At 35.8% G+C, this 25023-nt stretch overlaps 6 protein-coding genes across 8 annotated transcripts; all 6 read right to left on the bottom strand.

Annotated features, from left to right (window-relative positions):
• Nucleotides 1-2263: 2263 nt before the first annotated feature.
• LOC117208056 lies at nucleotides 2264-5362 on the bottom strand. Its single transcript, XM_033448883.1, has 2 exons — nucleotides 4975-5362; nucleotides 2264-3910 (listed from the first exon to the last, which is right to left on the bottom strand). The coding sequence occupies exons 1-2, from the start codon at nucleotides 4984-4986 to the stop codon at nucleotides 2645-2647; spliced, it is 1278 nt and encodes a 425-aa protein (XP_033304774.1). The 5' UTR covers nucleotides 4987-5362; the 3' UTR covers nucleotides 2264-2644.
• On the bottom strand, nucleotides 5006-5416 carry LOC117208057. The gene has a single exon (XM_033448884.1). The coding sequence runs from the start codon at nucleotides 5413-5415 to the stop codon at nucleotides 5029-5031; it is 387 nt and encodes a 128-aa protein (XP_033304775.1). The 5' UTR covers nucleotide 5416; the 3' UTR covers nucleotides 5006-5028.
• A 2412-nt stretch (nucleotides 5417-7828) lies between these two features.
• Nucleotides 7829-9903, bottom strand: LOC117208046 (serine protease HTRA2, mitochondrial). Its single transcript, XM_033448874.1, has 7 exons — nucleotides 9481-9903; nucleotides 9276-9399; nucleotides 9094-9180; nucleotides 8820-9014; nucleotides 8604-8754; nucleotides 8354-8522; nucleotides 7829-8257 (listed from the first exon to the last, which is right to left on the bottom strand). The coding sequence occupies exons 1-7, from the start codon at nucleotides 9867-9869 to the stop codon at nucleotides 8095-8097; spliced, it is 1278 nt and encodes a 425-aa protein (XP_033304765.1). The 5' UTR covers nucleotides 9870-9903; the 3' UTR covers nucleotides 7829-8094.
• Nucleotides 9904-10205: 302 nt separating this feature from the next.
• Nucleotides 10206-12483, bottom strand: LOC117208027 (rRNA N6-adenosine-methyltransferase ZCCHC4). 2 transcript variants are annotated; one of them, XM_033448849.1, is made up of 4 exons: nucleotides 12177-12483; nucleotides 11557-12110; nucleotides 10767-11466; nucleotides 10206-10698 (listed from the first exon to the last, which is right to left on the bottom strand). In XM_033448849.1, the coding sequence occupies exons 2-4, from the start codon at nucleotides 12028-12030 to the stop codon at nucleotides 10334-10336; spliced, it is 1539 nt and encodes a 512-aa protein (XP_033304740.1). In that variant the 5' UTR covers nucleotides 12031-12110; nucleotides 12177-12483; the 3' UTR covers nucleotides 10206-10333. The 2 variants fall into 2 exon arrangements, with proteins under 2 accessions (XP_033304740.1, XP_033304739.1); XM_033448848.1 differs by having other exon boundaries at nucleotides 12210-12482.
• A 2209-nt stretch (nucleotides 12484-14692) lies between these two features.
• On the bottom strand, nucleotides 14693-21625 carry LOC117208026 (phosphatidylinositide phosphatase SAC2). 2 transcript variants are annotated; one of them, XM_033448846.1, is made up of 13 exons: nucleotides 21394-21625; nucleotides 20565-20941; nucleotides 20218-20481; nucleotides 19992-20146; nucleotides 19738-19910; nucleotides 19489-19681; nucleotides 19084-19411; nucleotides 18897-18967; nucleotides 18339-18563; nucleotides 17777-17998; nucleotides 17357-17670; nucleotides 17057-17266; nucleotides 14693-16911 (listed from the first exon to the last, which is right to left on the bottom strand). In XM_033448846.1, exons 1-13 carry the CDS (start codon nucleotides 21488-21490, stop codon nucleotides 15956-15958), a joined length of 3585 nt encoding a protein of 1194 aa, XP_033304737.1. In that variant the 5' UTR covers nucleotides 21491-21625; the 3' UTR covers nucleotides 14693-15955. The 2 variants fall into 2 exon arrangements, with proteins under 2 accessions (XP_033304737.1, XP_033304738.1); XM_033448847.1 differs by lacking the exon at nucleotides 18339-18563 and having other exon boundaries at nucleotides 21394-21624.
• A 313-nt stretch (nucleotides 21626-21938) lies between these two features.
• LOC117208029 (ubiquitin-like domain-containing CTD phosphatase 1) lies at nucleotides 21939-23691 on the bottom strand. The gene is made up of 2 exons (XM_033448850.1): nucleotides 23335-23691; nucleotides 21939-23114 (listed from the first exon to the last, which is right to left on the bottom strand). Exons 1-2 carry the CDS (start codon nucleotides 23492-23494, stop codon nucleotides 22276-22278), a joined length of 999 nt encoding a protein of 332 aa, XP_033304741.1. The 5' UTR covers nucleotides 23495-23691; the 3' UTR covers nucleotides 21939-22275.
• Between the last annotated feature and the right edge of the window lie 1332 nt (nucleotides 23692-25023).

The raw sequence follows: 25023 nt of genomic DNA on the forward strand, positions 1-25023 counted from the left end.
CCAAAATCGACCACAAGATCGTTCTCACGTAGGACGAAATAAAGCGACCAATGCGAAAAACGAATATTCGGATAAACGTTGTTCCACGATATTCAAATACCGTCACTTGCTAAAGCATCAAAATCAGAAAATAAAAGTTCAAACATTCTGCTGCATACTATGTATATTTGTTTGGAATCTGGTAAAAGGTCGATCGATAATTTATCAACGTATTCACACGTTTACGAACAAGTGCATGTAACTTGGCTAAAATTCATACGTAATTTACATCAGGTTCTTTCAATTAAGGATACTAATGTTGAACATTGTCGTTCGAGTTTGCTATATTCGTTTCTTTTTACACGAGCACAGATACATACGTATAACGAGGAACGTATTATTATCATCGTAAAGAGATCAACTCGTTTGTAGATTTTGTAAAAACTCGTTGCTCTCGTAACCTTTGCATCCTATATCGATTGCATTCTAGCGTCACAAAAACGAATAAAGTATCGATCAAGTTACTATAGCGTATAAGTATTTCCAAATATAAAAGCAGATAAAACGAATTACAATGTAAAAAGTAGCGAAAAAAAAGTTAAAATGTAGCTACTTGAATCGTTTGTAAAAATCCTATTCCACGATGGAATAGTGCACAACTACGATATAACTTGCTTGGGATAATTTAACGATGAATCTATCGAAAAATGTAAAGCAATTTACATTTCTGCAAGTTCGTATAGCAAGTTAAATCGGCCTATTAATAACGCGTTAATAAATATGCTGATAAAATAAAAAATAGGATTGAGAGAAATAAGATCGAAGGATGTGAGAATTATCGGAAAATGAAGCTCGTTCGTCACGAGTCACGACACGCCCACGCGCGCGCGGACAAGCGCGACACGTATTAAGAGATACGTTCAGCCGCTTCTAATCGCGCCGCTCATCTGGCTCGAGTTCCTTCACCCTGACCGTGCACTTGACTTGGCTGGAAGGTGATCCGGATTCTTTGGCTTTTTTCCATCGGCTCGACTCTTTCCTCCGCTATCGCTCCTTCGAAAATCAACTTTATTCGAAAATAACTTTTCCATTTTATAACGGTATTGTTAAATGTACGAACCTCACGGATAACATCTATTACACGCTGTTCGAACTTTTGCGCCAATGTTTTCGCCAAGTTCTTCCCTCGCCGTTCCTTTAGATAGCCACGCAGCAAGTAATCGAGAGCCGAAATGTAATTCCACAGAGTAAATCTCTTACGTCTCAGCTCTAACATATACAAAGCGTAAACGTGAAATCAAACGAACAAGCGAGTACGACGGTACGCGGTCAGACATCTGAAAAGTCAGACTGATAACTAACACTGCTACAAGCTTATTTATCGCGATAAAGTGACACAAGGGATGGAAAATGCCAATGTAAATTGTACTTAACTGTTTCTACGATACCTTTTACTGGTTTCCGATTTCGATTCTACTTTCTCTAACTTGATAAATTTTACTTGATAAAATTATACAAAATGTTTATATTTAATATAAAAGTATGTTGGATAATAGTCTCTCGTCTCTCCCTATCCTGCAACGATTGGATGGAAAACGGTCCACGGAATTCATCGAGAAACTAGGAAGAAAGGGACTGGGAAGACGTTCGTAGTTAGCCGGGGCTAATCCGACGTTTCATTGGACACGCGCGCTGCTTTAATGCTGTAATATATTCCGGATAATGAGAAGCTGAATAGCGTTCAAGGCCAAGGGTATACGGCGCATTTCCCACGGTGAACAACGGTGACCGTGACAAACGCGCCACTACGTTTTCATCATTGCGCCGCGCCGTCCAGGGAATCCTTCCTGATTCGATACGCTAAAAACAAGCAAACGCGATAATCTGCTGCTATTTTCCAATCGGTCGACGACATGTTTTGCAGGGTGCGATAATTTATCAGTTAGTTTACACGTTCACTATATCGCTTGAAACCAGCTCTATATTGGCTAGTTTCTCGCGTTTAGTTTGTAATTTTTAAATACTTTACGCGCATCTTGCCCGAGATTATATTTCGATCGAGTCTTAATTTTCGTCATTCGATCAGCCGATCGTTAACTCGTTAACGAGACAATCCTATAATTTCATACGTATAACAGGCCGGTTATTCAACAGCTCGTTGAATTTTATCTAAATATCCGAATATTTTTTTCCCCTCTTGAGATTTCTGTCGGGAGTAGAAAGATAAAAAAGCCATTTTTAATTTTTTCATTTTCTTTTTCTTTAACTCACAAATACAAAATGTTTGAAACTGGAAAACTTTTCAATTCGATCTGAAATACGTCCAAATTGCGACATAAGCTCGTTCGAAAGATGTAGACAAGGGATGCGAAGAATCAGAAAGCAGGAATGAAAAACTATTTTACGCACGAGAAATCATTTTTATTGTCAATCACGGAGAACGATCGATCGTTAAAGTGATTCCCAACGCTAAATAGAGCGAAAAGGCGACAAAGTGTAAAGAAACGCAGTAGGCGCCGGTAGAATCAGTCATAGATCGATCGTCGATCCACACTCTCGCTTTCTGTTCGCCAGCACCGATGACCGATCTAATTTCTACTCGTTTCGCGGATCAGTTCGTTTCGATCAACACCTTTTTCCTATTTCATCCATTTTGACGAAGAATCTAACGAAGATAAATCGGTACAACATTGACAACGGGATGAAGCTGAGCAATGGGTGTAGCCTTAACTAGCCACGCAGGTTCGATATTCACCTTGGAGTCGCCATGAATCTGACTGATCCCATGACTGGAAACGGATGTAGTAACCGTAGCTGTAGCCAGATCAGCTTCCTTGGTAATTGGTATCACAGAAACAGCCTCTTTAACGATTCCAGCAGTAGTAATTGGTACGTTCTTCTTCTCCACAGCTACAGGAATACTTTCTTTAGCAACAACGTTTGGAATACCGGGGATAGCTACATCTCCGTCGGTGCTTTTCCATGGTCCATGAATCTGAGTGATACCGTGACTAGAGATGGACGTGGTTACGGACGCCGTGCCAATTTCAGCAGCTGGGATAACAGGTATAGATTGCTCGGCGATGACAGGCACCGCAGCAACAGTTCCCCTAGAGACGATGGTAGAAGCAATATGATTAGCCGGCGGAGAAGATCGGACGATGGTCAGTGGCTCTGGGTTTATCTTAACCGCATTTTTCGGCCTGTGCCCCTCGATTCCCAACTGCTTGTGCAATTCTATGCGGTTCTCGTGATAGGTAGGCGCGCGAGCGAGCACTGGCAACCCTTCCAATATGGTCTGCACCGGCAGGATCGGCTTCAGGTCAACCGGTTTCGCCTTGGCCTCGCCTTCCGCCACGTCCAACCGCGCGCTGCTATGCACTTGAACTTGACTCTGATGCGAGGTCGCCAGCGGAATGCCGTTGCTCAACAACAGAGGTTGCGACACAATCTGTGACGAATCTTGCGCGACATCCTTATCCTTATCGAAATTCTCAGATTGTCCATCCCGATTAGCATTATTTTCATTAGAATCCAGGTTTGAATCCTCCAAGCTACGTCTTCTGCGACTAAACGTCGAAGATGCTTTGTCTGCGCTCCTAGCGAGGATGATGTGAGTCGTTTCGCTGTTGGAATTTTCATCCGAAGGAATATTCGTCGCGGCTACACGGAATCCGTTCTCATCGGCGACGTAGAAGGCTGATTGAAGAATTCCATTGGCGTCCACATAGCTGTAGGAACCACGGACAATTCCATCGGCATCTTTGATTTCTTCTTTCGCGGATGGCCCACCAGCGTAGCTGTAAGCATGTTCACCTGTCCTCGTGTTCTGGAAATGGTTGAATACTGGAACAGGGGTGGACAAGTACGCGTACGGGACCAGGTTCAGACGCGCTCCTGAAGCTAGGCTCAGAGCCAGCATCAGCGGAATCTGAAAAGAAAACGGTGAATGATCAGCGGAGAAAATCGGAATATTTTATCGGAATAATTTACTTAATTAATAATATTCGATTACTCGCAGTTGAATTTTCTCGCTCTCTCTAATAAAGCACAATAATTCAAATTTCTCGAAATTATTTTGTATTGGCAACTGAAAATATCTACGTTTGTAGAGATTCACAACGTATCGTACACAACGACAGCGGTCGTTTGACTTTCAACAACGTAATCATCAAAACGACCAGTACAAGTACTCGCGTTCTAATAGGTGTTCGAGTTTGGCTTAATTACAAAAAGACATAGCAGTCCGTTTAATCAAATTAACTTGCAAGACTGCAAGTCTTATTACTTATTTTTATAGTTGAGTGTTCAGATATGCGTACTATCGTATTATAATTGCCCATGCGTTAGCAGGATTATGTAACATATAGCAGGGTTCCAAAAGATTTGAAAATTGCTGTTTCATAAGCGAAGAAAATTTTCACCAGTGATAAGGAAAATCTGAGAATTAGCATTACATACTGGACGAATTTTAACGTCTATCTGCTTTAACGTCTAACAAGCAACTGCGATTAGGCAGAAAAAATTAAATCTTCTGAATAACTAAGTATTGATCGTTAAAAAAAAGAAAAAAGTATTAATAATAATAATAGTAAGGAATAATAACCAGTTGATAACAGAAATCAGAATTTCTGTAACGTTGTTCTCATATCAACGATCTGATATCTAAAAACATGTTCCACCCCTATTCAACGAATGAATAGAAAGATATCAGAAGCGAAAAGCTATAACCTCTATCCTCGCGTCGTTGATCTTCGTATTACGATACCCAATTACCGTAACTCTCGACGAAAATCCAAATAATACAATTTCCCAATAACAAACTAGCTCAGCCCTCGTAAAAAACCATTCTCTATCCTCGAGCCTCTCTTTAGAAAATTTCAACGCTCTCATATTTAATCGCCGGATTAATCTGATGATTCATCGAATTAATAATAACTTAATCGATCATTCGCCTAACAAAAGATTAGAAGATAATAAGAGGGTGTCACTTACCAGTGATTGCATCGTGCGATCGGTTAGCGTATTCCCTGTGCGAACCTCCTTGCTCTACGAGGGACTGTTCAGGCTGTGCACCTTGCTTCCGATCTGGTTTTGACTTATATACACAGAGGCAGAGGGGAAGACCGAGTCGGCGCGGCGCGACGGTGTCTTCGAACCAGGAACCAGCGGAATCGTCGAAGGACAGGCGGATCCGTTCACCGAATCCCTCGATCCGGAATCCGGCATCTTTCGCCACGCCCTCCGCTTCTTCTTCTTCTTCTTCTTCTTCTTCCTCTTCTGCATCAATTGCCCGTTTATTTGCTCGCGTCTCGTTTTCTCATCGCTTCGGCCAAGGACTAGATCCGCGTTTTCTGTAATGGGATACCGGAGACTGCGGATACCAATGCTTTGCTCGATTGTTTGTCGAAAAGAATGGAATTTGTTTGAGATCATCCTTTAAAAATTGTATGAAAGAAATTGAAAAAGAAAAGTGAAAGTGACGCAAACATGTACATACTGCAAGCAGAAAAACAACATTTTATCTAGAAAACTTCTGAGAGAAACATTACAAACTGGTTATACTATTTACTTTGGTGGTTCTAGCGTTAAAAGAAAAGTCAATATTTTGCTATATATTATATTTTAATTCTAGCGCGAGTGTTAGATTAGAATATTCTAGAAAAGTAGCTTGTTACCCAATCCGTTTCACACTTTTACCTATTCTTGGATTTATCTTACTCCAACACTATAAGTAGAGTACTTTTTTAAACAGTTTCATCAAGTACGTATACAAGCTACTTTATGAATCGATAGCTTCTTGAATTGATAGCTTTCTAAACGTAATAGGACACATAATTACGTTTCTCGATGGCTCTCGTCTTTGCTATCTTCTGCTATCTTACAGCACGATAAAATTGTTCGGCTACCGCGGCCTTTTCCCCGGTTATCCGGGAATCCTCCCTTGTCGCGATAAAGTCGCCATGCCAAGGCTACTACTCACAATGACCCGGACGTGGCCAGACAAATGATCGAACGAACCCGATTGTCCTGTGCTGCGTATCGCGAGCATCCTGGCTCTGAAGCGTAATGGCAACAACGTGTCCGAGAAATTATTTGTCAGTGTCAACGACGACACGCAGCAAAGGCAAGTAGAATGCTTCGTTGTGCTTTTGCTGTAGTGAATTGCAATTGCAGCTAAGTTGCAGAAATGGATCCCCGAGTCTCGGGTTCTGCGTAGTACGACCTTTTCCTTGACCTTTTCATCTGTTTTTTCCAGTTCGAAGATTCATAGTAGTATCTTTAAGTAGTTGTACAATTATTTATAGGAAGATCGATTTATAGAAAGATCGACAACTCTAAGAGTGGTAGAAAACCAAAATTTTGAACGAATTTTGAACGTTTTTCTCGTTAAATCGCTAGTAATAGGAATTATCGCCTTCTCTAATCCTCTTAATTACTCCGCTAATTTCTTCGTTTTTTAAGGTGTCTTGAAGTATTTCAAGTTCCACGTATATCTTACGTTTACGTTAGTAAAGTTACGTTATACAGACTGTTTCAAAATAATAATTAAATATTTTAAATTAAACGAAGAAAGCGGTAAAATCTCAATCTTGTTTTAATGTTAATTAAAGAGAACATTGTCGACGAAGAACGGTTCAATTTGTATCGAAAAACAGAGCCTGCTCTCTTGAACGTCTCTCAGCGTGCCAGGTCTCTCAAGGAAATTTCTCGCTGTTGATCATCGTTCGATGGAAAATCAGCATGAAACTTCATCGAATCGTAGGCGATGCTGGTCGCTGTGTCGCTGTAGAGCCCTCCGATATCGAGTCTCGTTCGTCTTCATGGCCGTTTGTTCTCCAGCTACCGAGAATCGCCAAGCACGCACGTAGGAAGTGACAACGCTCCCGCGTAGGCGAGTTACGTTCGGCAAAATCGCGAACAATCGGAGGATAGATACCTGTGTACGCGAGAAACTCCAACTATCTGGCGAAAAGAAGATAAACGAGGAAAAATAGTGGAACGATGTAGAAGCGTGATGATCGTAGATAGACGCTCGAACCAAAATAGAAACTAACGCAAGGTAGCTTGGTACGTCAATTTATTTATCGTCAATTTTGTTCATCAAAGAGTGACTGAAAAGTGGAAAATATGTTCAAATATAGAACATTCGAGCACATAGAAATTATGTCTCCAAATTTAAAGATTTTATATTATTGTAATTATCGGAAGAACTGTATTGTATAGTGTATCGCTAAAACAACTACTCGTTCGTTTCTTCTTACCCGTTCTTTTTATAATACAATCTACTCGACAAAGGACCATGCATAACTACATATATACCTCAACGGAACAACTTTTAAAGTAATTTTATTAAAACATTCCACTCTAACTTATTTTACCAAATCATTGATACCCTATATACGATTTTATACAAATTTCTAGTACAAAATTACTTTTCATCCTATTCGTTAATCATTATTAATTTACAAATATTTCAAAAGTTGCCTGTTCTTATTGTTTCTAAGAGAATTATATAAGTATATATATAACATGATGACTAATGTAACGCCTATATGATGTTACAACAGTGCAAACGTAGTTAAGAATTCCAACAAGACGCTACGGCCAGTATAACGTTTTCAAAAAAAAAGAAAAAAGGATACTAAAAGTTACTCGGACCACGCCTACGCTACGCTCTTCGAGATCCGGCCACATATTTGCGGAGGTCGACTGATGTCGTAAACAACATAAACATAATACTAATGGACCACACCCGACGTACAAACGCATGTACACGTACGCAGAAGACAATCAGATAACATAATGAGGGCCTCGTCACGGCATCAATCTTCGTGACAACTGGAAAATATGAAGTAAAAGAAATGAAGACAAAGTAATAATCGGCCTGTCGGTAACTCTGCCGATTGAAATAAATCTTGTCAAATATTGTTTATTTTATTAATGAATAAATGATCGTGGCTCGCGAAACAATAACGCGGCGATACTGTATGGTATATAGATACAAAATTAAAGAAATGAAAATAATTCTAGAAAGAACGTTAATGACATATTTAGACGAAGCAGTTCTGTTTCAATTTTAGTTACAATAAATTGTACTACTAGATGCATAATTTAAATTTCTTCCGGCTCGATTCGCAAATGTAACACTTCTAGGCCTCTGATCACAGTCATTCTCAAAATCCTGGACGATTCTATGGCTTTGTAGATACTGGCGGATGATTCCACTTCTTCGTCATTCACATGCGTCACGATATCACCAGCTTGTAAACCTCCCCTGAAATTTTTACACAAACATATGTTCTTTCTGTATAGAATAGTTGCTCTTAACGGTACAACGAGTACAACGACAGTAATGATTTCTTAAACATACAAGTGTGCTGGCGACCCTACAATGACTTTATAAATCAGAACTCCATATCTGATGTTGTGTGGAATTCCTTTCAATTTTTTTTGCAATTCGTAGAAAAGATCCGGGGTAAGGGTGAGCATTGTAACCCCGATATATTGAGTTTTTGGTTTCTCTGCGGCAAATTGTGTACCTAATATAATATGGTCTCGTTTTAAAATTTTCGTCTTAAATATTTCTATTTCGCGCTTTCCTATTGTCGAGTATTATATACCTTTGCCTTTCCTGCGCATTTCTGCTTTTTTCAAAAAGTCTTTAGCATAGTCTATGGGTATCGCAAAAGAAATGCCAGATGTCACCTTCATTGCATTTATACCAATCGCTTCTGCATCTAAATTAACCAATGGACCACCTGAATTGCCAAACTGAAGCACAACATTTTTAATACGAAAATATTTCATAGAAATTACAATGCTGATGAAAAACTAACAGTGATTGCCGCATCTGTTTGTATATAGGCCATCTGTTTGTTAAGGAGGCCAAGTTCCTGGCTATGCCTGCTTACGCTGCTTATTACACCACTCGTTATTGTGTTACTTAAAGCTAATGGGGATCCAATAGCCACTACAAATTCTCCTGGTCTAAGATTTGTAGAAGAACCGAGCCTCATTACCGGTAAGTTCTTCTGTACAAAAAATAGACAATCGCGATGTCAAAATATGAAATTACGTATACTTTTTTTATCATATAGAAGATGTATAAACCTTGTTAATTCGCACAGTTGCAAGATCACTGTGCACATCGATGTCTTCCACGACGCCGGTATAAGTAGTTCCATCGTAAAGACGTACCTGTAAAATAGGTTGCATGAAAATTTCTGAAAGAACACGTACAATATTAATGCCTGTAATACAACAATAACTATTCGATATATCGCAATAGTTACCTTGACGGTTGTGTTAGGCTTAGCAGTAACAACATGAGCATTTGTCAATATCAAACCATCTGATTCAACGATGAAACCAGATCCATTGCTTATGTTGAACGGTTTACCTGTTTGAAAATCAAATCTATTTTCTCATTAATGATTACTGGAAATTACGATTACTTATGTTACAGTTATCTTCTTACAGATTGAAATCTGCATTTACCTTTTGTTGTTTTGGATTTCAATGTACACTACTGCAGGAGCTGATTTCTCAACCACATCAGCTATAAAATTATACCTACTTCTATTGTCATTTCCATCCCAAGAAACTGGTTTAGCATGTATCGTGAACATCGGATTTATCAGGTTGCTGAGTCGGTCCTGACAACCCTCTTTCCATTTGTACAAAATATAACCAAAACCGGAGAAGAAAATAGTGTAAAACAAGACATTTCTAATTGTTTTGTCAGAAATTCGCGACCTCTGATCTTGCGTGTACGAATATTTGTATTGTGTAAAACGATCCACAAACGAAATTGTTAAGAGTTGTTTATACTGGAACTGATTTCTTTTTAAAACAGACCAAGATGTACGTGTCAGGGGGGCAGCCATTTTTTGACTTCCAGCCAATAGTAGCTGAGTGTTTCAGTTGTATTGTTCAATGCCAAATACCAATCCCGCGAAAGTCGATTTCTAAATGAAAATGTATCAAACAAAAATATTAGTTACCTTCATAAAAATTATGAATAATATTCAATTCCTACAGAAATAAACAACCTTTTTACCTAAAGTATTATACTTATAGTATAATACTCAAATTCAAAAGATTATCGTAGAAACGATAACAATATTTGTAATCGCAATATCATAATGTAGCTCATATTTTCCTTCGGCTATATAGCCGATCATATGATCTGTTCGGATCATTAAAAAAATCATACAAACAAATCATATAAACACATATTTTCTTGAACAAGTTTCTTTTATTGAAGTATATGCACATATATTACATCAATAAGAAATCTTATGTACAATACAGAGAAAATGATTTGTAACATCCGTTTATGATAATCGTACTATGTTTGTTGTTTCTTTGTTCTTTTCTTTCTACTTACAACGCCGTTTGGCTTACTCTGTAACTTTTTAATTTTTTTATGCATCTTCAACAGTTGAGACTTTTTCGAAGCTTTTACTTTAAACTCCGTTGTTACTTTTCTCTTCGTTCCTTTTTTCTCCGAACTTTCCGCTGCTTTTTTAATATTTTCAATTATTGGTTCTTTCTTCTTTTCTCCGGATTCACGCGAATCGTTTACTTTCTTCTTTTTAACGTTGTTGATCACCTCTTTTTCGTCACTAGCCTTGCGTTTTTCAGTTTTCTTAGTCTCCGCCACTGTGTCTGCATGAATTTCTTCACTCGTATCACATTCTTTCTCAGTATGACCTACAAATAATAAAACAAGCCTCATATATAGTTCCATTACGTTCGTTACAAAAATAAAAATTACATACCAGCTTCATTACACTTTAAACATTTTCCGGTAACTTTCGGCTTTTGGCCACATAAATGTTTCGTTACGACACATCTTTTACATGTTATGCAATGTTTCCAATAAGGTTTTACACATCGTTTGCATATATCACAGTGTTTATATGTGAGGCCATTTTTCGAGGTACACTCTTGACATTTTTTGCAATGCTTATTCTCTTTAGCAACCCACTTCTGACATTTTTTACAATATCTATAACCATTCGATTTTGGAAGTTCAACTAAGTTTAACGGTACATTTGTAAAAATTCTAATAGGCGACGGTGACTTTGTAGCATTGGAGTCTGTTATAAATAACGGATGATTATCATAAGATACTTTGTAATCAGTCATTTTCAGGTCCTTCAGACCTCCTGGTACACCAGGTGGATTACTCTTTTGTTTCATTATAGATTCCATAAAATATGGGAATATGAACATAATTCTTAAACAATTCTCTTCATCCTCTATGTTATTCCACTTTTTATGAAGATCAGAGATTCTTTTTATAGTCCAAGACATTGGTTCCACCCTACTACCAAATGGTGGATCGCATACTAAGTATGTGCCCTTTCCCCCACCTTGCATAAGAAAGTCTTTAAACACATGGACAGCGGTTTCATTAAAAAAATGATTATTTAACAGATTATACCAACAATAATTGAGTGGTCCAAAAAAATTATGCTACAAGTAAAAAAAAAAGCACAGTATTAAGCTTATACAGTTTGTTTAGACATTACTGCCATAATTTCACAAATTTCTTAACAAACTTACGAATCTTCCATCAAAATCCAATAAAAGCGTGGACATTGTGTCTTCGTGATTTTCCAGAATATATTCATGAATTTTCGGAGTACCGATACAAAGAATTTGCTTTGCTCCTAATTTCACAAGTATATTTGCTATGTCCTCTGTTGATTGTTTTGTGAAGAAATATTGAGCTTCTTGCCTAGAATTTTCTAATGGTTTTAAAATTTCTGTTGGGTGCCTTATCTGATAATCTGTAAGACCTTCTCTTATATCATGATTTTTGTGTTTTTTCATCACATCTTTCTCAGTTTTAGATATCAATTGTTCACAAGTATAACAGTAACACCTGCTCTCAGGCGGTACCGACATTATATCATTAAAACGTACATATAATTGCCTGTGATGATAACGAGACATAAACTGTTTCCTCTCTTGTTCCCATTTAGCCGCTTGATGTTTTGTTAATTTTTCTCCCTCTCTTAAATAAAATTTACACATCTTTCTCTCGCGGCAAGCTGCACATACATAAAACTTCTTCAATTTGCCATTTTCATGCGTGCCAAATAATAAAGTTGGTCCTGCATAAACAGAATATCATAGTATAATCTTATAAAAATATTTTTTCTACAATTTCGCGCTATTACTTTATAATATAAGAAATCTTAACGAAAAATCACCATGTGGACATTGAGGATGTTTACTCAAGTCGGACCAAAAGCATTCCATGCTCGATATTTATCAAAATTATAGTTGCGGAGCAATTTAAAAACGTTTATTCGCGTCAATATCTGTTATAAGAAGAAAGATTAACCATGCTTGCTTGCGTAAATACTTATTTATTACACAATAAAATATTTATTTGTAAGAGTTGTCATCTCAGAAACCATGCGCGAAGCATTTGCTCACGTGAAAACAAAATATACCATGTGGTTTGCATAGCAACAGCAACATGAAGTTAATCGATTGTCGACTCAATTCGAGTGCCGCTTACGATTATCGAAATTATTTTAAACGCAGCGTCTTTCGCGAATAGTTCAAATGAATTTGGCTAATGATCGCTAGCAGTATATGTGATGAATCACTTTTTGGAGAATTGATCATAAAGTTGGATTAAAGAAAGGACCCGGATTGTTTGGATTAATGCAGAATACATGCTACTTCAATGTACGTATAAAATTACGAAGAAATTGTTTTATTTTAAATAGAAAAATTATTTCATTCGACGTGGAATAAGATATTGAGTATACATGGCTATTGTCCGTGACCTAATAATTTAATTGCTGAATGATTTTTTTTTAATTTTCCCTTTATATTAAGAACAGAGTTTAAACGAAAATTACAGCTTAACAAATCATAATATATTTAGAAAAATATTTGTTTAATACTTAAAAGAGTTTCACTTTAAGTGGAATAAAAAGGCGTTAGTTCGAGTTATTTATATTTTATTATAACATTTTTCCTACAATTGCTATGGTGTTTGCTGTATCACATACACGCACACACATACAGGCTGTTTCGTTTAACCGAAAATGGTAGAATATCTCACGGGAGGTTAAAGTTATCAAAAAAATGTTTTGACAAAGGTTACTTGCTTCGAAGGGGGGACAGCATGTGGTCTAGATTATCTTTTGCACATCGAGTAATACGGAAGATTTTAAAGTCAACTTCACTGTTTTAAATGGAACTATATATTTTTTAATAATACATTAATCTCGACATTCCTTATAAAAAGGTATTTTGTTTCTCCTTGTCTCTCATACGTTAATTTTTACAAATTAAAGTCAACATCCATAAACATCTTATAAATTAATAGTTTTCCAATGTAAGTAAGCTAATACTTTTCTTATAGGAAATTCCGAGATGGATCGATTAATATATTATGAAATACACGGTTCCATTTAAAATAATGAACTACTCCACTAGTCCACATGCAAAAATGTAATTTGCACCATAGAATGCCCATTTTTGCTAAAACAATTTTTTGATAACTTCAATCCTTCGTGAGACATTCTACCCTTTTTAGTCAAACAAAATATTCTGTATACGTTTATATGTATGTATTACATATACATAAGGCAATTTAAGCCTCTACAGGCTATATAAATATCTTCGTGCGTTGTTTTGTCATGATTGTTTGTAATGTCCTGTCATAAAAATACAGATAATAATATATTATATTACAATATTTGAATGTCTAATTTCAATTGGACCATAGGTATATACGTATTAATACGAAAAAGGGAACAAAAAAATATATAAATTTTCCATTTCCATCAGTAATTCTTTTCTTTCTAATACTGTATCGATAAATAAATATCTCGTGGATCGTTAAAATTATATTAAAAATAAGCTGGTCTATGTATATATACATAGAATTAATAAATCAGAATAAGATTCGTGTATTGAATTTTGTTAGAACAAGTGAAAACAGTTTTGTCTTTTATATTCGTTTTAAAGCATCTCTAAAGAATCTACAGAATCGACACATCCTTATATTTTCACGATTTTCTTTTTGTTTTTCTTTTCTTTCCCTTTTTCCTTTCTTTCTTCTAATCATTTTAGGTTGTGTTCATTCTGCTAGATTATATATCACAGACTATCCGTTTGCAGTTGGGAAAAAACATTCACTAAAAAAACTCTTACCTTGTAATACTTCTACTAACGTGTCAGTGCAACTATGAATACATGTTTACAGAATATTATTACACTAAATTGAATTATTCGTATGTACACACAAGGAAATAGCCACCTAGATTTGTAACTCGTGTTATTTGGTCTATATATACATATATTATATATATACAGGGTGGTTGGTAACTGTTGGTACAAGCGGAAAGGGGGTGATTCTACGCGAAAAAAGAAGTCGAAAATACAGAATAAAAATTTTTCGTTTGAGACTTTGTTTTCGAGAAAATCGACTGTGAATTTTCGCTCGGTACGCATGCGGTACGTTATAACGGATCTCATTGTAGATCGGTGTCTCTATGGAAAAATTAAAAAAAAAAAATTTTTTTTATTCTATATTTTCGACTTCTTTTTTCGCCTAGAATCACCCCCTTTCCGCTTGTACTACCAGTTACCAACCACTCTGTATATATATATATATAAATCATCGTACATAGATTAGTATTAAATAACAACGTGTACCTGCTTTTGCTTTATCGTCTACATATCCATATATATGCAACTCTCCTTCCTATTATTTATTAAATGTAATATACATAATACTGCAAATGTGCATGTATATGAATACTATGATTGTTCCTTTTTTCTGGAACGACTTGTATGTTTCAATTGTTATGAAATTATATACAGAAAAAAATGGATCGCCAACAAAGCACTTTTTCCTTTCCTTTCTATATCCAAAATAATTCTTGAACTTAATCATATTTGGAATTGTAAGAGTTTACCTACTGTTATCGTCGAATGTCTACGTCTAGACTTTATAATAATTAATAATTACTAGGTTTTTGCACATCAAAACGTCTTTCCCAAATTCATCTTGCTGTTACATTTTAATCAGCAATCACAACGTTGTTTCATTAAACTGCTAATGTTAAGTAATTCTTCGTATATATGTACATAATTGACTACAAAGCTTCTTCATTTAACTTACTGCATAAACAGATTTTCGGTTTACGAATGTTTACAAGTCATCACACAAACGTCGTTTGCACACGTGGCTCCAGAAATTTAGAAAACGGAAAGTCTACAACATATATTACAAATAAATAAAACCATTAAAAAATTTGTTTATGCAGCAGGCGTTAAGGCTTCAAAGAATGCTGGGATTAAATTTCATTGTATAAGCACGTACGTGTCTTTTCCTTTTTTCTTCTTCTTTTTTCTTTTCCTTTTCCTTTTTTTTTTTTTTTTTTTTTTTTGATAAATTCACAATCTCTAATGTCTAAATGCAATACTAGGAGTCGTTTGGTAAAATCCATAAAAAGGCTATCGCGATGAAAATTTCGTATAAATACGCCGGAAGCATATTGAAAATAGGTAACAATCAGTTCGTGTAGGCTTTCATCGATGTAGAGTAATAGAAAATTTGTTTGTAAGTAGATACGCACAAATAGATTTGATGCAGATTAAATATTGACCACATTGTACTCTGGAAAGTAATTTGTGAGTTTCTCCACGCGTAAGAATATATAGAGAGTATCTTATCGATTAATCGTCTCATGTTTCTTTTGCACGAAGCTTTTATTAGCAGGATGGCAATAATTGAGGTTTAAGAAATGATGGAAAATATTCAGACACGCGCACCGAGATGTTCGAACCGATTCTCTGAATTAAAAGATGCTAACAAATAACAAAATGATTATTTAAAAATCCTTTATGCAAAAGTGTCTCTAAATTATGTGGGTTTTAATTGTTTACTCGCTACTAGACATTCAGACTTCGAACTATGTTCGAAAAGTTATAAAGCTATTAGCTTGGATTGACATGAACCCCATCTCTCTTGCAATTTTCGTTGCTGTTCTACGTGATGATCTGAGAGATTTCTCTGTAATCCTACCTGTCCTGTCTTTAGCTTTCTAGGATCCAAATTTGCCCCTAAAGTCTGCACACCTTTAGCGAATTTTGAGAAAGGTGACAAGATATCTTTGGAAGTAGATGCCACAGGACTTGCTGCATTTATTATGTTAGTCTTCATTGACTTCAAAGCAGACTCACTCTGAGAAGATGTAATATTTAGACTTAAATCTTGCTCAGATGTAGACCTTTTCTTATCCTGCAATCTATTCTCAGTCTGCAATTTGCTTCCATTTATATTGCTGAGTGTCAGCTTACTATCAACCTCTCCAGTCGAATGACTGATGTTTTTGGACAGATTCAATGTTAATGGTGGCAGCATTCTTTCTTTGTCCTCAGTTACATTTTGTATAGTTATTTCAGGCGTCTTTTGAGGAGAAGCACTAAGAGTACTAGTACCAGAGCCAGATTCTGGCACGCGTAAGACTTCCTTATCGGAAGTCTGTTCAGAGAATTTATTAGGTCGTATAGAAAAATCTTGGTCTTCATTATTCTCACGAGGTTCCACTACGTCCGTGTTTTTAACACCCATTATGATACCAATAGATGGAGTATACGCCTCCATTAGATTCTTATTGTGACTGAAATTTTCTGGCTTTTCGAAAGAAACAGAAGGAACGTCAATGTCCTCGTCGTCACTACTGCTACTGCCACTGCTACGTTTCCCTTGCGCATTGCCTGAGATGTCTCTACTCCCAACGGTGAATGTCGGTTTCAGAGGTGCTTCAGACCTTCTACCTATGCTTCTTGCTATGTCAATTGGTTTCCTAGCGCTAAAGCTATGACTTAACTTATTTAGTTTGCTAAATTGCTCCGTCATGTTGCTTAAAGCTTTCGTTCCTACAATTACATAACGCATTTTGCAATTATTGCTAGTTATTACTTCAACGTTTACTTTAAATATATATTTATAAATGAAATCTGATCTAGTTTAACTAACAATTATTAATTGTTCGAAAGCCAGATTCTTTTGTTAGGAACGTACCTGCGCTTTTAAGAGCTAGTAACTGTGTCTCTGAAACATTTCTAGTCAATTCTGGGAATGACGAAATGTCCAGTAGACCCGTGGTTCCCCTGTTATTCACTATTTTACTCTTTCGTCTATCTAACGTGACGTTCATTGCTATAGGAATCTTTGGTAAACCGGCTATCTCCATCGCCACAGAGATAGCCTCGCAAATTGATCTTAAAGACTCTGAAATATACGAATTAACGTAGTAGCCAAAATTAATTGTCATAGATCCAGATATGAATATGATAGATCATATTTGAAATTATATCCTACCTATACTTTCTTCCTCTGTCTTTATAACAACAGCCATGTTATTGAAAAATCGTAAATTTGTACTGCGGAACATGTGAAAGTAACCGTACTCGTTGGCCATTTTGTAATTTATTCTAATGCAGTGGAAATGCTTATTTTTAAAAAGGGAGACAGTGCTCTCTGGCTGGCCAAACTCGATCAGTATAATGTCTTCGAGTGGAACTCTTTGGTAATTTGTGACTTTGTCGATTTGATCGTCATAATCAGCTACATAATAACTATCCCGTGTTAATATTAGAATAGTGTCCATTTCTGTCTCTGTTAAGTCACCAGTTCTGTTAAAATGGAATAAATTATAAGAGAAAACAATCCTTATGTATTATAAAAATGAAAAAGAAAGAAAAAAGAAGAAACAAATAGAAAGCTGAACATCTAACATACACAGGGTCAGCGTCTATGAGACCCCAACTGCCTAAAATAACTTCTGGATCGGGTATAAGTAGCTTCTTGCAATCCTCTATCAGCAATTTTACATGAATCGCTGTAGCAGCATTATCTTCTTCTTCTGTACGCTCTTGAAATACTTCTTCGTTCACCGAGTTTCCTAACATCATATCGATCGTGGCCTGCCTATAGACATCCTTGAAGCGATTTAAATAGTATCTGAAAGTACACGGGTCTCCTAAACACTTGCTTTAAAGCTACATAAAAAAGTAAAACAGAATTGAAATAAAAAATGATGATAGGACACTGTCATAAAGGGAGCAGGAGTTCCACTCAGGGTTATTAAGATAAACTGAAAAGCAACCCACCATGCAAAAAAAAAAAAGAAAATTCAACGTAACGTTAAACTGATTATAACGTATGGAGTCACAGTTCGAGTTTAAAATATCGTCTTGTATCGTCTTTTTTTATAAAGCAACAACTGGTTTATTGTTTTCAAAATAACACACTTTATTTATTGCTCGAGCGAAAAACTTTCAACCCAAAGCCAAGAACGAACCTTGCCAAATCATACATAGCACTGGCATAGAGAATGTCAGGATAAGTAGCAAGTTGAAGCTCTATGTTTGGTGGTTTCACGGGTATTAGCTCAAGGCAGCAATTGTCAAGGATGTCTAAATAGTGCGACCAATCGGTGTTCAGTTGATTAACATCGATAGGGTTCCCTAGCAAGGTATCTATCGCCGCTTGACGCATGTCATCCATAAAGTGTTGCTGAAAATATCTATGGGAAAATGAAAGGATAGTGTCAAGGATCGTATGTACGTATAAGATATGTCAATACTTAAGCGATGATTTGGCTTAAAGAAAAAAAAAAAGAAAAAATAAAGAAAGAAAGAAGACATTAAGTGTTATTGATATCTAACGACGATAGTAATAGCCTGTAAGACTTTATTTGTTCTAAGAAATTACAACACCTAACAGCTTGTATGTTCGCGAGATATCTTGAATAATGGACGATAATCGTAAAATGATGTATCGTGTAGGATATGTGAATGAGAATGGTATTCTATTGCAATGTGACGAGTAGTATGTCATAATTCTGATCCAATTGTACCTGTTCGCAGAATTCATGCCATCTTTCATTAAACCGGTAAACTTTCTTTCCCCTGTTCTTGTGTAATCTCCCTATAAGTAATAAAATAAACTACTATCATAGAAGTTCAACCATCTTTAGATTTTGCTTATGGTTAATTCGTAATGGTAAGAGTAAAATCAACGTGTTTTCTACGTGAGGTACGAACCTTGAGGGCGTTTGTACCGGCATATTGTTTACTGATAATGTCGCCATTATTCGCCCAAAGCAACTGAAACGTTTGTCGGATATTTGTCGGTAACGTTCCGTCCGGCGGTATTAGTCCTAGCTTTGAAAACTGCATTTCCATTACAGCTTTACCTAAAGCAGTTTGCACCACATTCGTTCTATCTAAACAATCTATGCAATTCACCCGAAACACTCCTTTCTGCATGCATATTGTGCCTTGCTTGTCGCGCCAACAGTACCCTATGTCTGACAATACCGCAGCTAATGCACTGACCAGGATAGACACATTTTCAAAATGCATCCCTCGACTGTGTTAGATATAAAAAAAAAAACATTAGCGATGATTTTTAATAATTCACTAGCTCAAATCCTTCTAACTGCTTACCAATATTCATGAAAATCGAAAGTTGTATATGTTATATCTGGATGATTATAATTTAGTACATGGTTACTATAGGCTTCCCAAATTATCTTCTCCTTGCCAGTTTGCTCTACAAGATTCATGATACAAATTGGGCCGTACAACCCTAGTTCTTCAGTAAAGTGTTTCTCGAACGCAATCTGCGTTTCTGCTTCATCTAGAGGATTGAAAATTATTATTGTTAACATTTAGATGAAATTTCTTGTTAGTTACCTCTATCTATTCGTGGTGGAGGCTTGTATTTATAGCCAGGTTGAGACCAGTATACAGGTACACTGCCTCGTACTTGGACAAAGGATACTTGGTGATCATGGTACCAAACTAATTGCTCTGTTTCTACATAGTTTGCGCATTTTCCTTCATCGTCCACACCACGTCGCTTATATCTTTATAATGGTAAAAAGATAAGATTTTTCCAAATAAATTACTCATTGGAAAAATAAGAAATAAGAAAAATATATAACTACCTCGTTCCTGCACGAAATCTACTTCTCCTCGATATTATTGCCAAATTGAAAGTTTCATGGTGTGGCTGTTCATCGATGCCCACTTCTACTTTACACTTCTCTATTTGCACATATCCCTGAATAACTGGTAATATCCATGAGTTTGCTTTGTCTGTCTACAAAAATGAAATATTTTCTTAATAATAAATATGTAACAAAAACCAATTAAATTTAGAAGAATCCTAACTTTTAAATTAATTATATCCTGTAACATGTGTTTATTCCAAAAAAATCTATCATCCACTCTTTGCCAAAGTGGTTTATTCTGTTGTTCCTCATTCCACTGTGAGTCTGTGACACAAAGCCTCTGCAAGCTATTTGTGATATCACCAGTTTGACAGAAATAAAAGGAGTCAGTTTCGGTGAAAATTTTATTTAACTCCTCCAGGATTCTCTTCTCAAATCTCTCCTTGTCTTTAACAATGCTTCGTTTACTTACTGTGGATTTTACCTGCAAACATTCTTGTCAATGCAAAATCATCTTCCTTTGTATAAATGATTTCTTTATTTCTAGTTACCCATAGGGAAACCTACTTGAGATGTTGCAAGTGCAGCTGCGTGTTGAGTAGTATTTTTTATTGTGTTTGTAGCACTTTTAATAGTTCCCCATGTTTTGGCAAAGGCTGCCTTCTGTGGCACATCAAACAGGCCACCTTGACTTCTTTTCTTTGGCAAATTCTGATGTTTCTTACATGGCAGAAGTCCAATATCATTATTTTCACTGCCAAGATGCAAAAATGCAATTGATTTGACCTTATATATAATATGACCTCCATATAACTCTCCAGCTGGTGAAACTTCTTTGATCAACATTAAACGAGGTTCCAATACGCATGGTTGTTCTATTTTCCCTACAATTCCATAAAATATTCCAAGACATTCCAAATCTTTTGGAGATGCCCATTCCCAATCTGCAAATAATTTACAACTGGTAAAATTTCATAAAAATATCAATGCAAAGAGATACTTGGCTTGAAACATAATATTATAATGCATTATTATGTTGCATTTAAATGCATTAATTAAACCATGACTTCCAGATGTTTATATAAATCATAATTTGTTGTTATTGTAAAATCTCATGCGCAGAACAGTCTTTAAGGTCTTTAAGGCTTTCTATCGCTTTGCATTATTTCAATAACGTTAATTTAATTATGGTCCAATATAAAACTCCCATTTCATCAAGTACTGTTACGAAATTGAATTCATAAATGAGAATTATGGGAAATCATTTCGATTAAGCTTCGTGGAGAATGAAAGGTGTTTTGAATAAGAACAGTGAACCGAGAATCGCAATGTGTATCGTACACTTGACAGGAATGTATGTATATACGCTCCTGTCAAATGAGAACCATGTACCCACCCGATTTAGCGGAAAACTCTCCGGTGTACTTGTCACACCATAGGCTGTGCCTCTCTTTCACAAAAATGAAATGCGTGTCGGTACGGAACAATTCCATGCTTCCGACTTTCTTACTGTACAACAATTTCTACGCAGCATGTGGAATGCCAACTCCCTGAACAAAAGTCCGCCTATAACGGACACTTCGCCATTTTGCTCGTACATGAGACTATATGAAACTGACAATAGACTGGTTTCGTCGACTATATTTTCGATCAGAGTAGATGGCGATTGGATAGGATATTAATTATATATACTTACTTGTCTATATATATAACGTTATATTATGTTTCGAAAATTTCAGCTGATAAGAATTTCCAATAATCGATGCAAGCTTATAAAATCCAATGCTCTTTTATAATTTAATAATATAGTACGAGATGTTAAATTATTTAAATAGATTCTGAAAGCGTTATATAAAAAATTTCGCTACTTTGAATCATTTTTAGTATCTTTACTAATATCTGTTGTATTAGAAAGGAAAGTAAAAGTTTCACTGTTTGAAATACACAAGATTTATTTCGATAATCTGTGATTACATATTTTATATATGTTTCACAATAACTGATAAGTACATCATAAATACAAAGAAGCGTGTGAAAATATGCAATTAACGATTAATCAAAGTACCAACGTATATTTTTCATGGAAGAATATTTAAAAGATGTCTTTTCTATACGCTGTGTTCATCTTCTGAACAAATTTAGATCATTGCCTATGAACTCGCGGGTTGGTCGATAGGTTTTAATTGAAATAGTTGAAATGTATCCTTTTTTGTAATGAAAAAATTCGTAAGATTTGACAAGCATTTAACATTCTTAAAAAAAGAAAAAAAAAGTTCGGTTACTCGGTTCTGCCTTCATTTCCTTCCTTAGTTTTCTTCTCTTCTTTGGTTTTGTCGATTATATATTCTTGCCATTTTCTGTGATTAAGTGTCTGAAAATCATCTACTTTAGCTATTAATTTTAGATATTGAGATAACTTTAATAATTCCCTATCTTTTCTTCTGGTGATGTGTGCGTGTCTGAATGGCTTTATCTTTAATCCCGATTGTGGATTCATAATAAAGTTCCTTCTGATATCGTCGAACATGATTGTGTTTTTTGCAGAGAACTGCTTGTATTTTCCCCAAATGATAGCAAGCGGTTTTGCTGTGATAGTACCATATTTTGATGTGTGAACATTGATCATAGCATTCGAGTCAAGATGACATGCTATTTTGTAATAAGGATTGCTGGAAACACCGAGCACTTTCATTTTTTCATTAATCCATTTCATACTAGTTGCTGACCAAATTACTATGTCATAATTTAGATAAGCCAGGGTTAAAAATTGATGTAGGAAGGGACGCATCAATTCCACACCACTTTCCGCTGTTGATTTGGGATCGAAAATGGTGTAGTCTATATCGAGCACCAGTAGTTTCTTTCCTTCTCTGAATGGATTTAATTCTACAAACCTGTACAAACCGATTCTACATTGGATTTGAAACAAGCACAGCTTAACATTCTCTATCTCTATCTCTTCCTCTTCAGTCTTAAAGTCATTAATTACATCAGGTAAGTCTTTTGGCGCGTGACACACTTTAGCAATGTCCTCTTCACGAGATCCCATTAACATTAGCTTGAATCCAGGCTTCATGCCCAAGTTCCTTAGGATCTCCTCATCTTGACATGCTTTGTCTGGTGAAAAGAAAGATTCTATAGACACTTGATGGAGTTTTAAACGACGTACAGTTAAACATGTCAAATCTAACATAACATGACATAATTTTAAATCAAAGCAGGAATCGCTTGAACGAATTTTATTTGAAAATTAACAACGAATCTCGAGTGATACATGTGATTTTATGTAGAGGAAACTGAAGGAAAGGAATGTCATGAAAACAGTTCAAAACATAACCTTTGGTTCGAAGGTTCAAAAGTTTTTGACGTTCCGGAAGGATGTTAGTTTCCTTGTATATTCGTTCTTTCAGACCGCGAACGGTATCATCCAGGTTCACGTCTGGAATTTCGATTCTTTTTCTGCCCCATACTATGATGATCTTCCCTACATTCTCCATTCTTTTTTTTTTTTTTTAAATAATGACGCGACACCAGATGATGTATACTACGAAATAGTCGAACGTATACAACTCTACTAGATTCTGTGTATGTATAAGAAGGCCATTGTGAAGTATGATGCACACATTGTATCTTTGTGTCGATACTGTAACGTGAAGTTCATCTTTTACTTAGATGGCGGTACGGTGGCTAGATATGGTCACAAACGAGGTACAAAATAGACGTGACATACAATGCTGTTTCGTGTCCCACGTTTGAGGGTTACTCGTACCCGTTACTATTTTCATGTTACATGTAATATTATTACTGAAAATTCTCAACGCGAGAATTGATTGTAATTTTAATAAATAAATAAAAAAAAAAAACATGTAATATTATCGATTCAGCATATAGTACCACCATTGACTAAAAACAAGATAGACATTGCATGCAATGCAGAAAGGTGTCCACGGCCTAAAGGCTACGTAGCAAGAGAAGTTTTCGCGGGGAATACGACGCTCCACAACATAAGACATCGAGGACAGTTAGGTACCGAATGAAATACAACCTATTATACAGAGTGCAACTTGTACAAAATGTGTGTATCCTTATAGCTTGCGAGTTATAAAAAATAACCGAATTTTCAGGGGTCCATTTTACTTGCTGAAAGTGACTTTGATCATCGACGATCGACAACGACGAATTCTCATGGAAATTTTGTAACATTTAATTTATATTAACTAAGACAGTGGTGTATGAACGATTCTATTGTCTTTTTATTCCAACGTGAGTATTTATTTGAAAATATATTTGATATATGTTTCATAATAGATAATTTCTTAATTATTTGGAATACTAAGACGTATGTATGAAATCATTCTCTTATTTCAAACGAATTTTTAACGGATTATCTCATCGTTTCAATGTAATCCGTGATATAGAATTCTTGATAATCTAACGATAGCTTCGTGCAGACAGAGTTTGAAACATAGAAATCTTAATAACAATAGCTTTAACTTATTTCGAGAGGTATCGTAACATTCGCTTATCGAATTCAAATTTTTTAGCTATATTATGTGAATTTCTACAGTTAACGTCATATACTTGCAACGTTTTTCATAGAGGTGGCGCGCAGTTAGGCTCAAATATTTCAAAGTAACGTTTCGCGCGCGTTTGCCATCGAGCCAAAGCTCACTGTCACTAATCTCGAACAATTACAATCGGATTGAATAACTACGATTGTTTAATTACAGCTATAGTAGACTCTAGATTACAATGTTAGGGGATTATCCTGAAGTTCCAAAGGGGAGGCTTCGATGTCCTTTCATCTCCGACATATATATGTGTTTTTTGAACACTGGTTTTCGGTATTAGAGTCAGTGACTCTAAAGGAACTCAAGAACGTAAGCAGTTTTACGTATAGTATTTCAATTTGTTCAATTTTCTATATTTTGTTCGAATCATTGTTAATTAGAAAATAAAAATTTCAAAACAAACGTTTTGGAATTTTTGGAATTATAAAACAAACGTCTAACATATTTTAGAAATC

Source organism: Bombus bifarius, unplaced genomic scaffold, assembly GCF_011952205.1.
Source record: "Bombus bifarius isolate JDL3187 unplaced genomic scaffold, Bbif_JDL3187 scf7180000008050, whole genome shotgun sequence".
Lineage (NCBI taxonomy): Eukaryota > Metazoa > Arthropoda > Insecta > Hymenoptera > Apidae > Bombus > Bombus bifarius.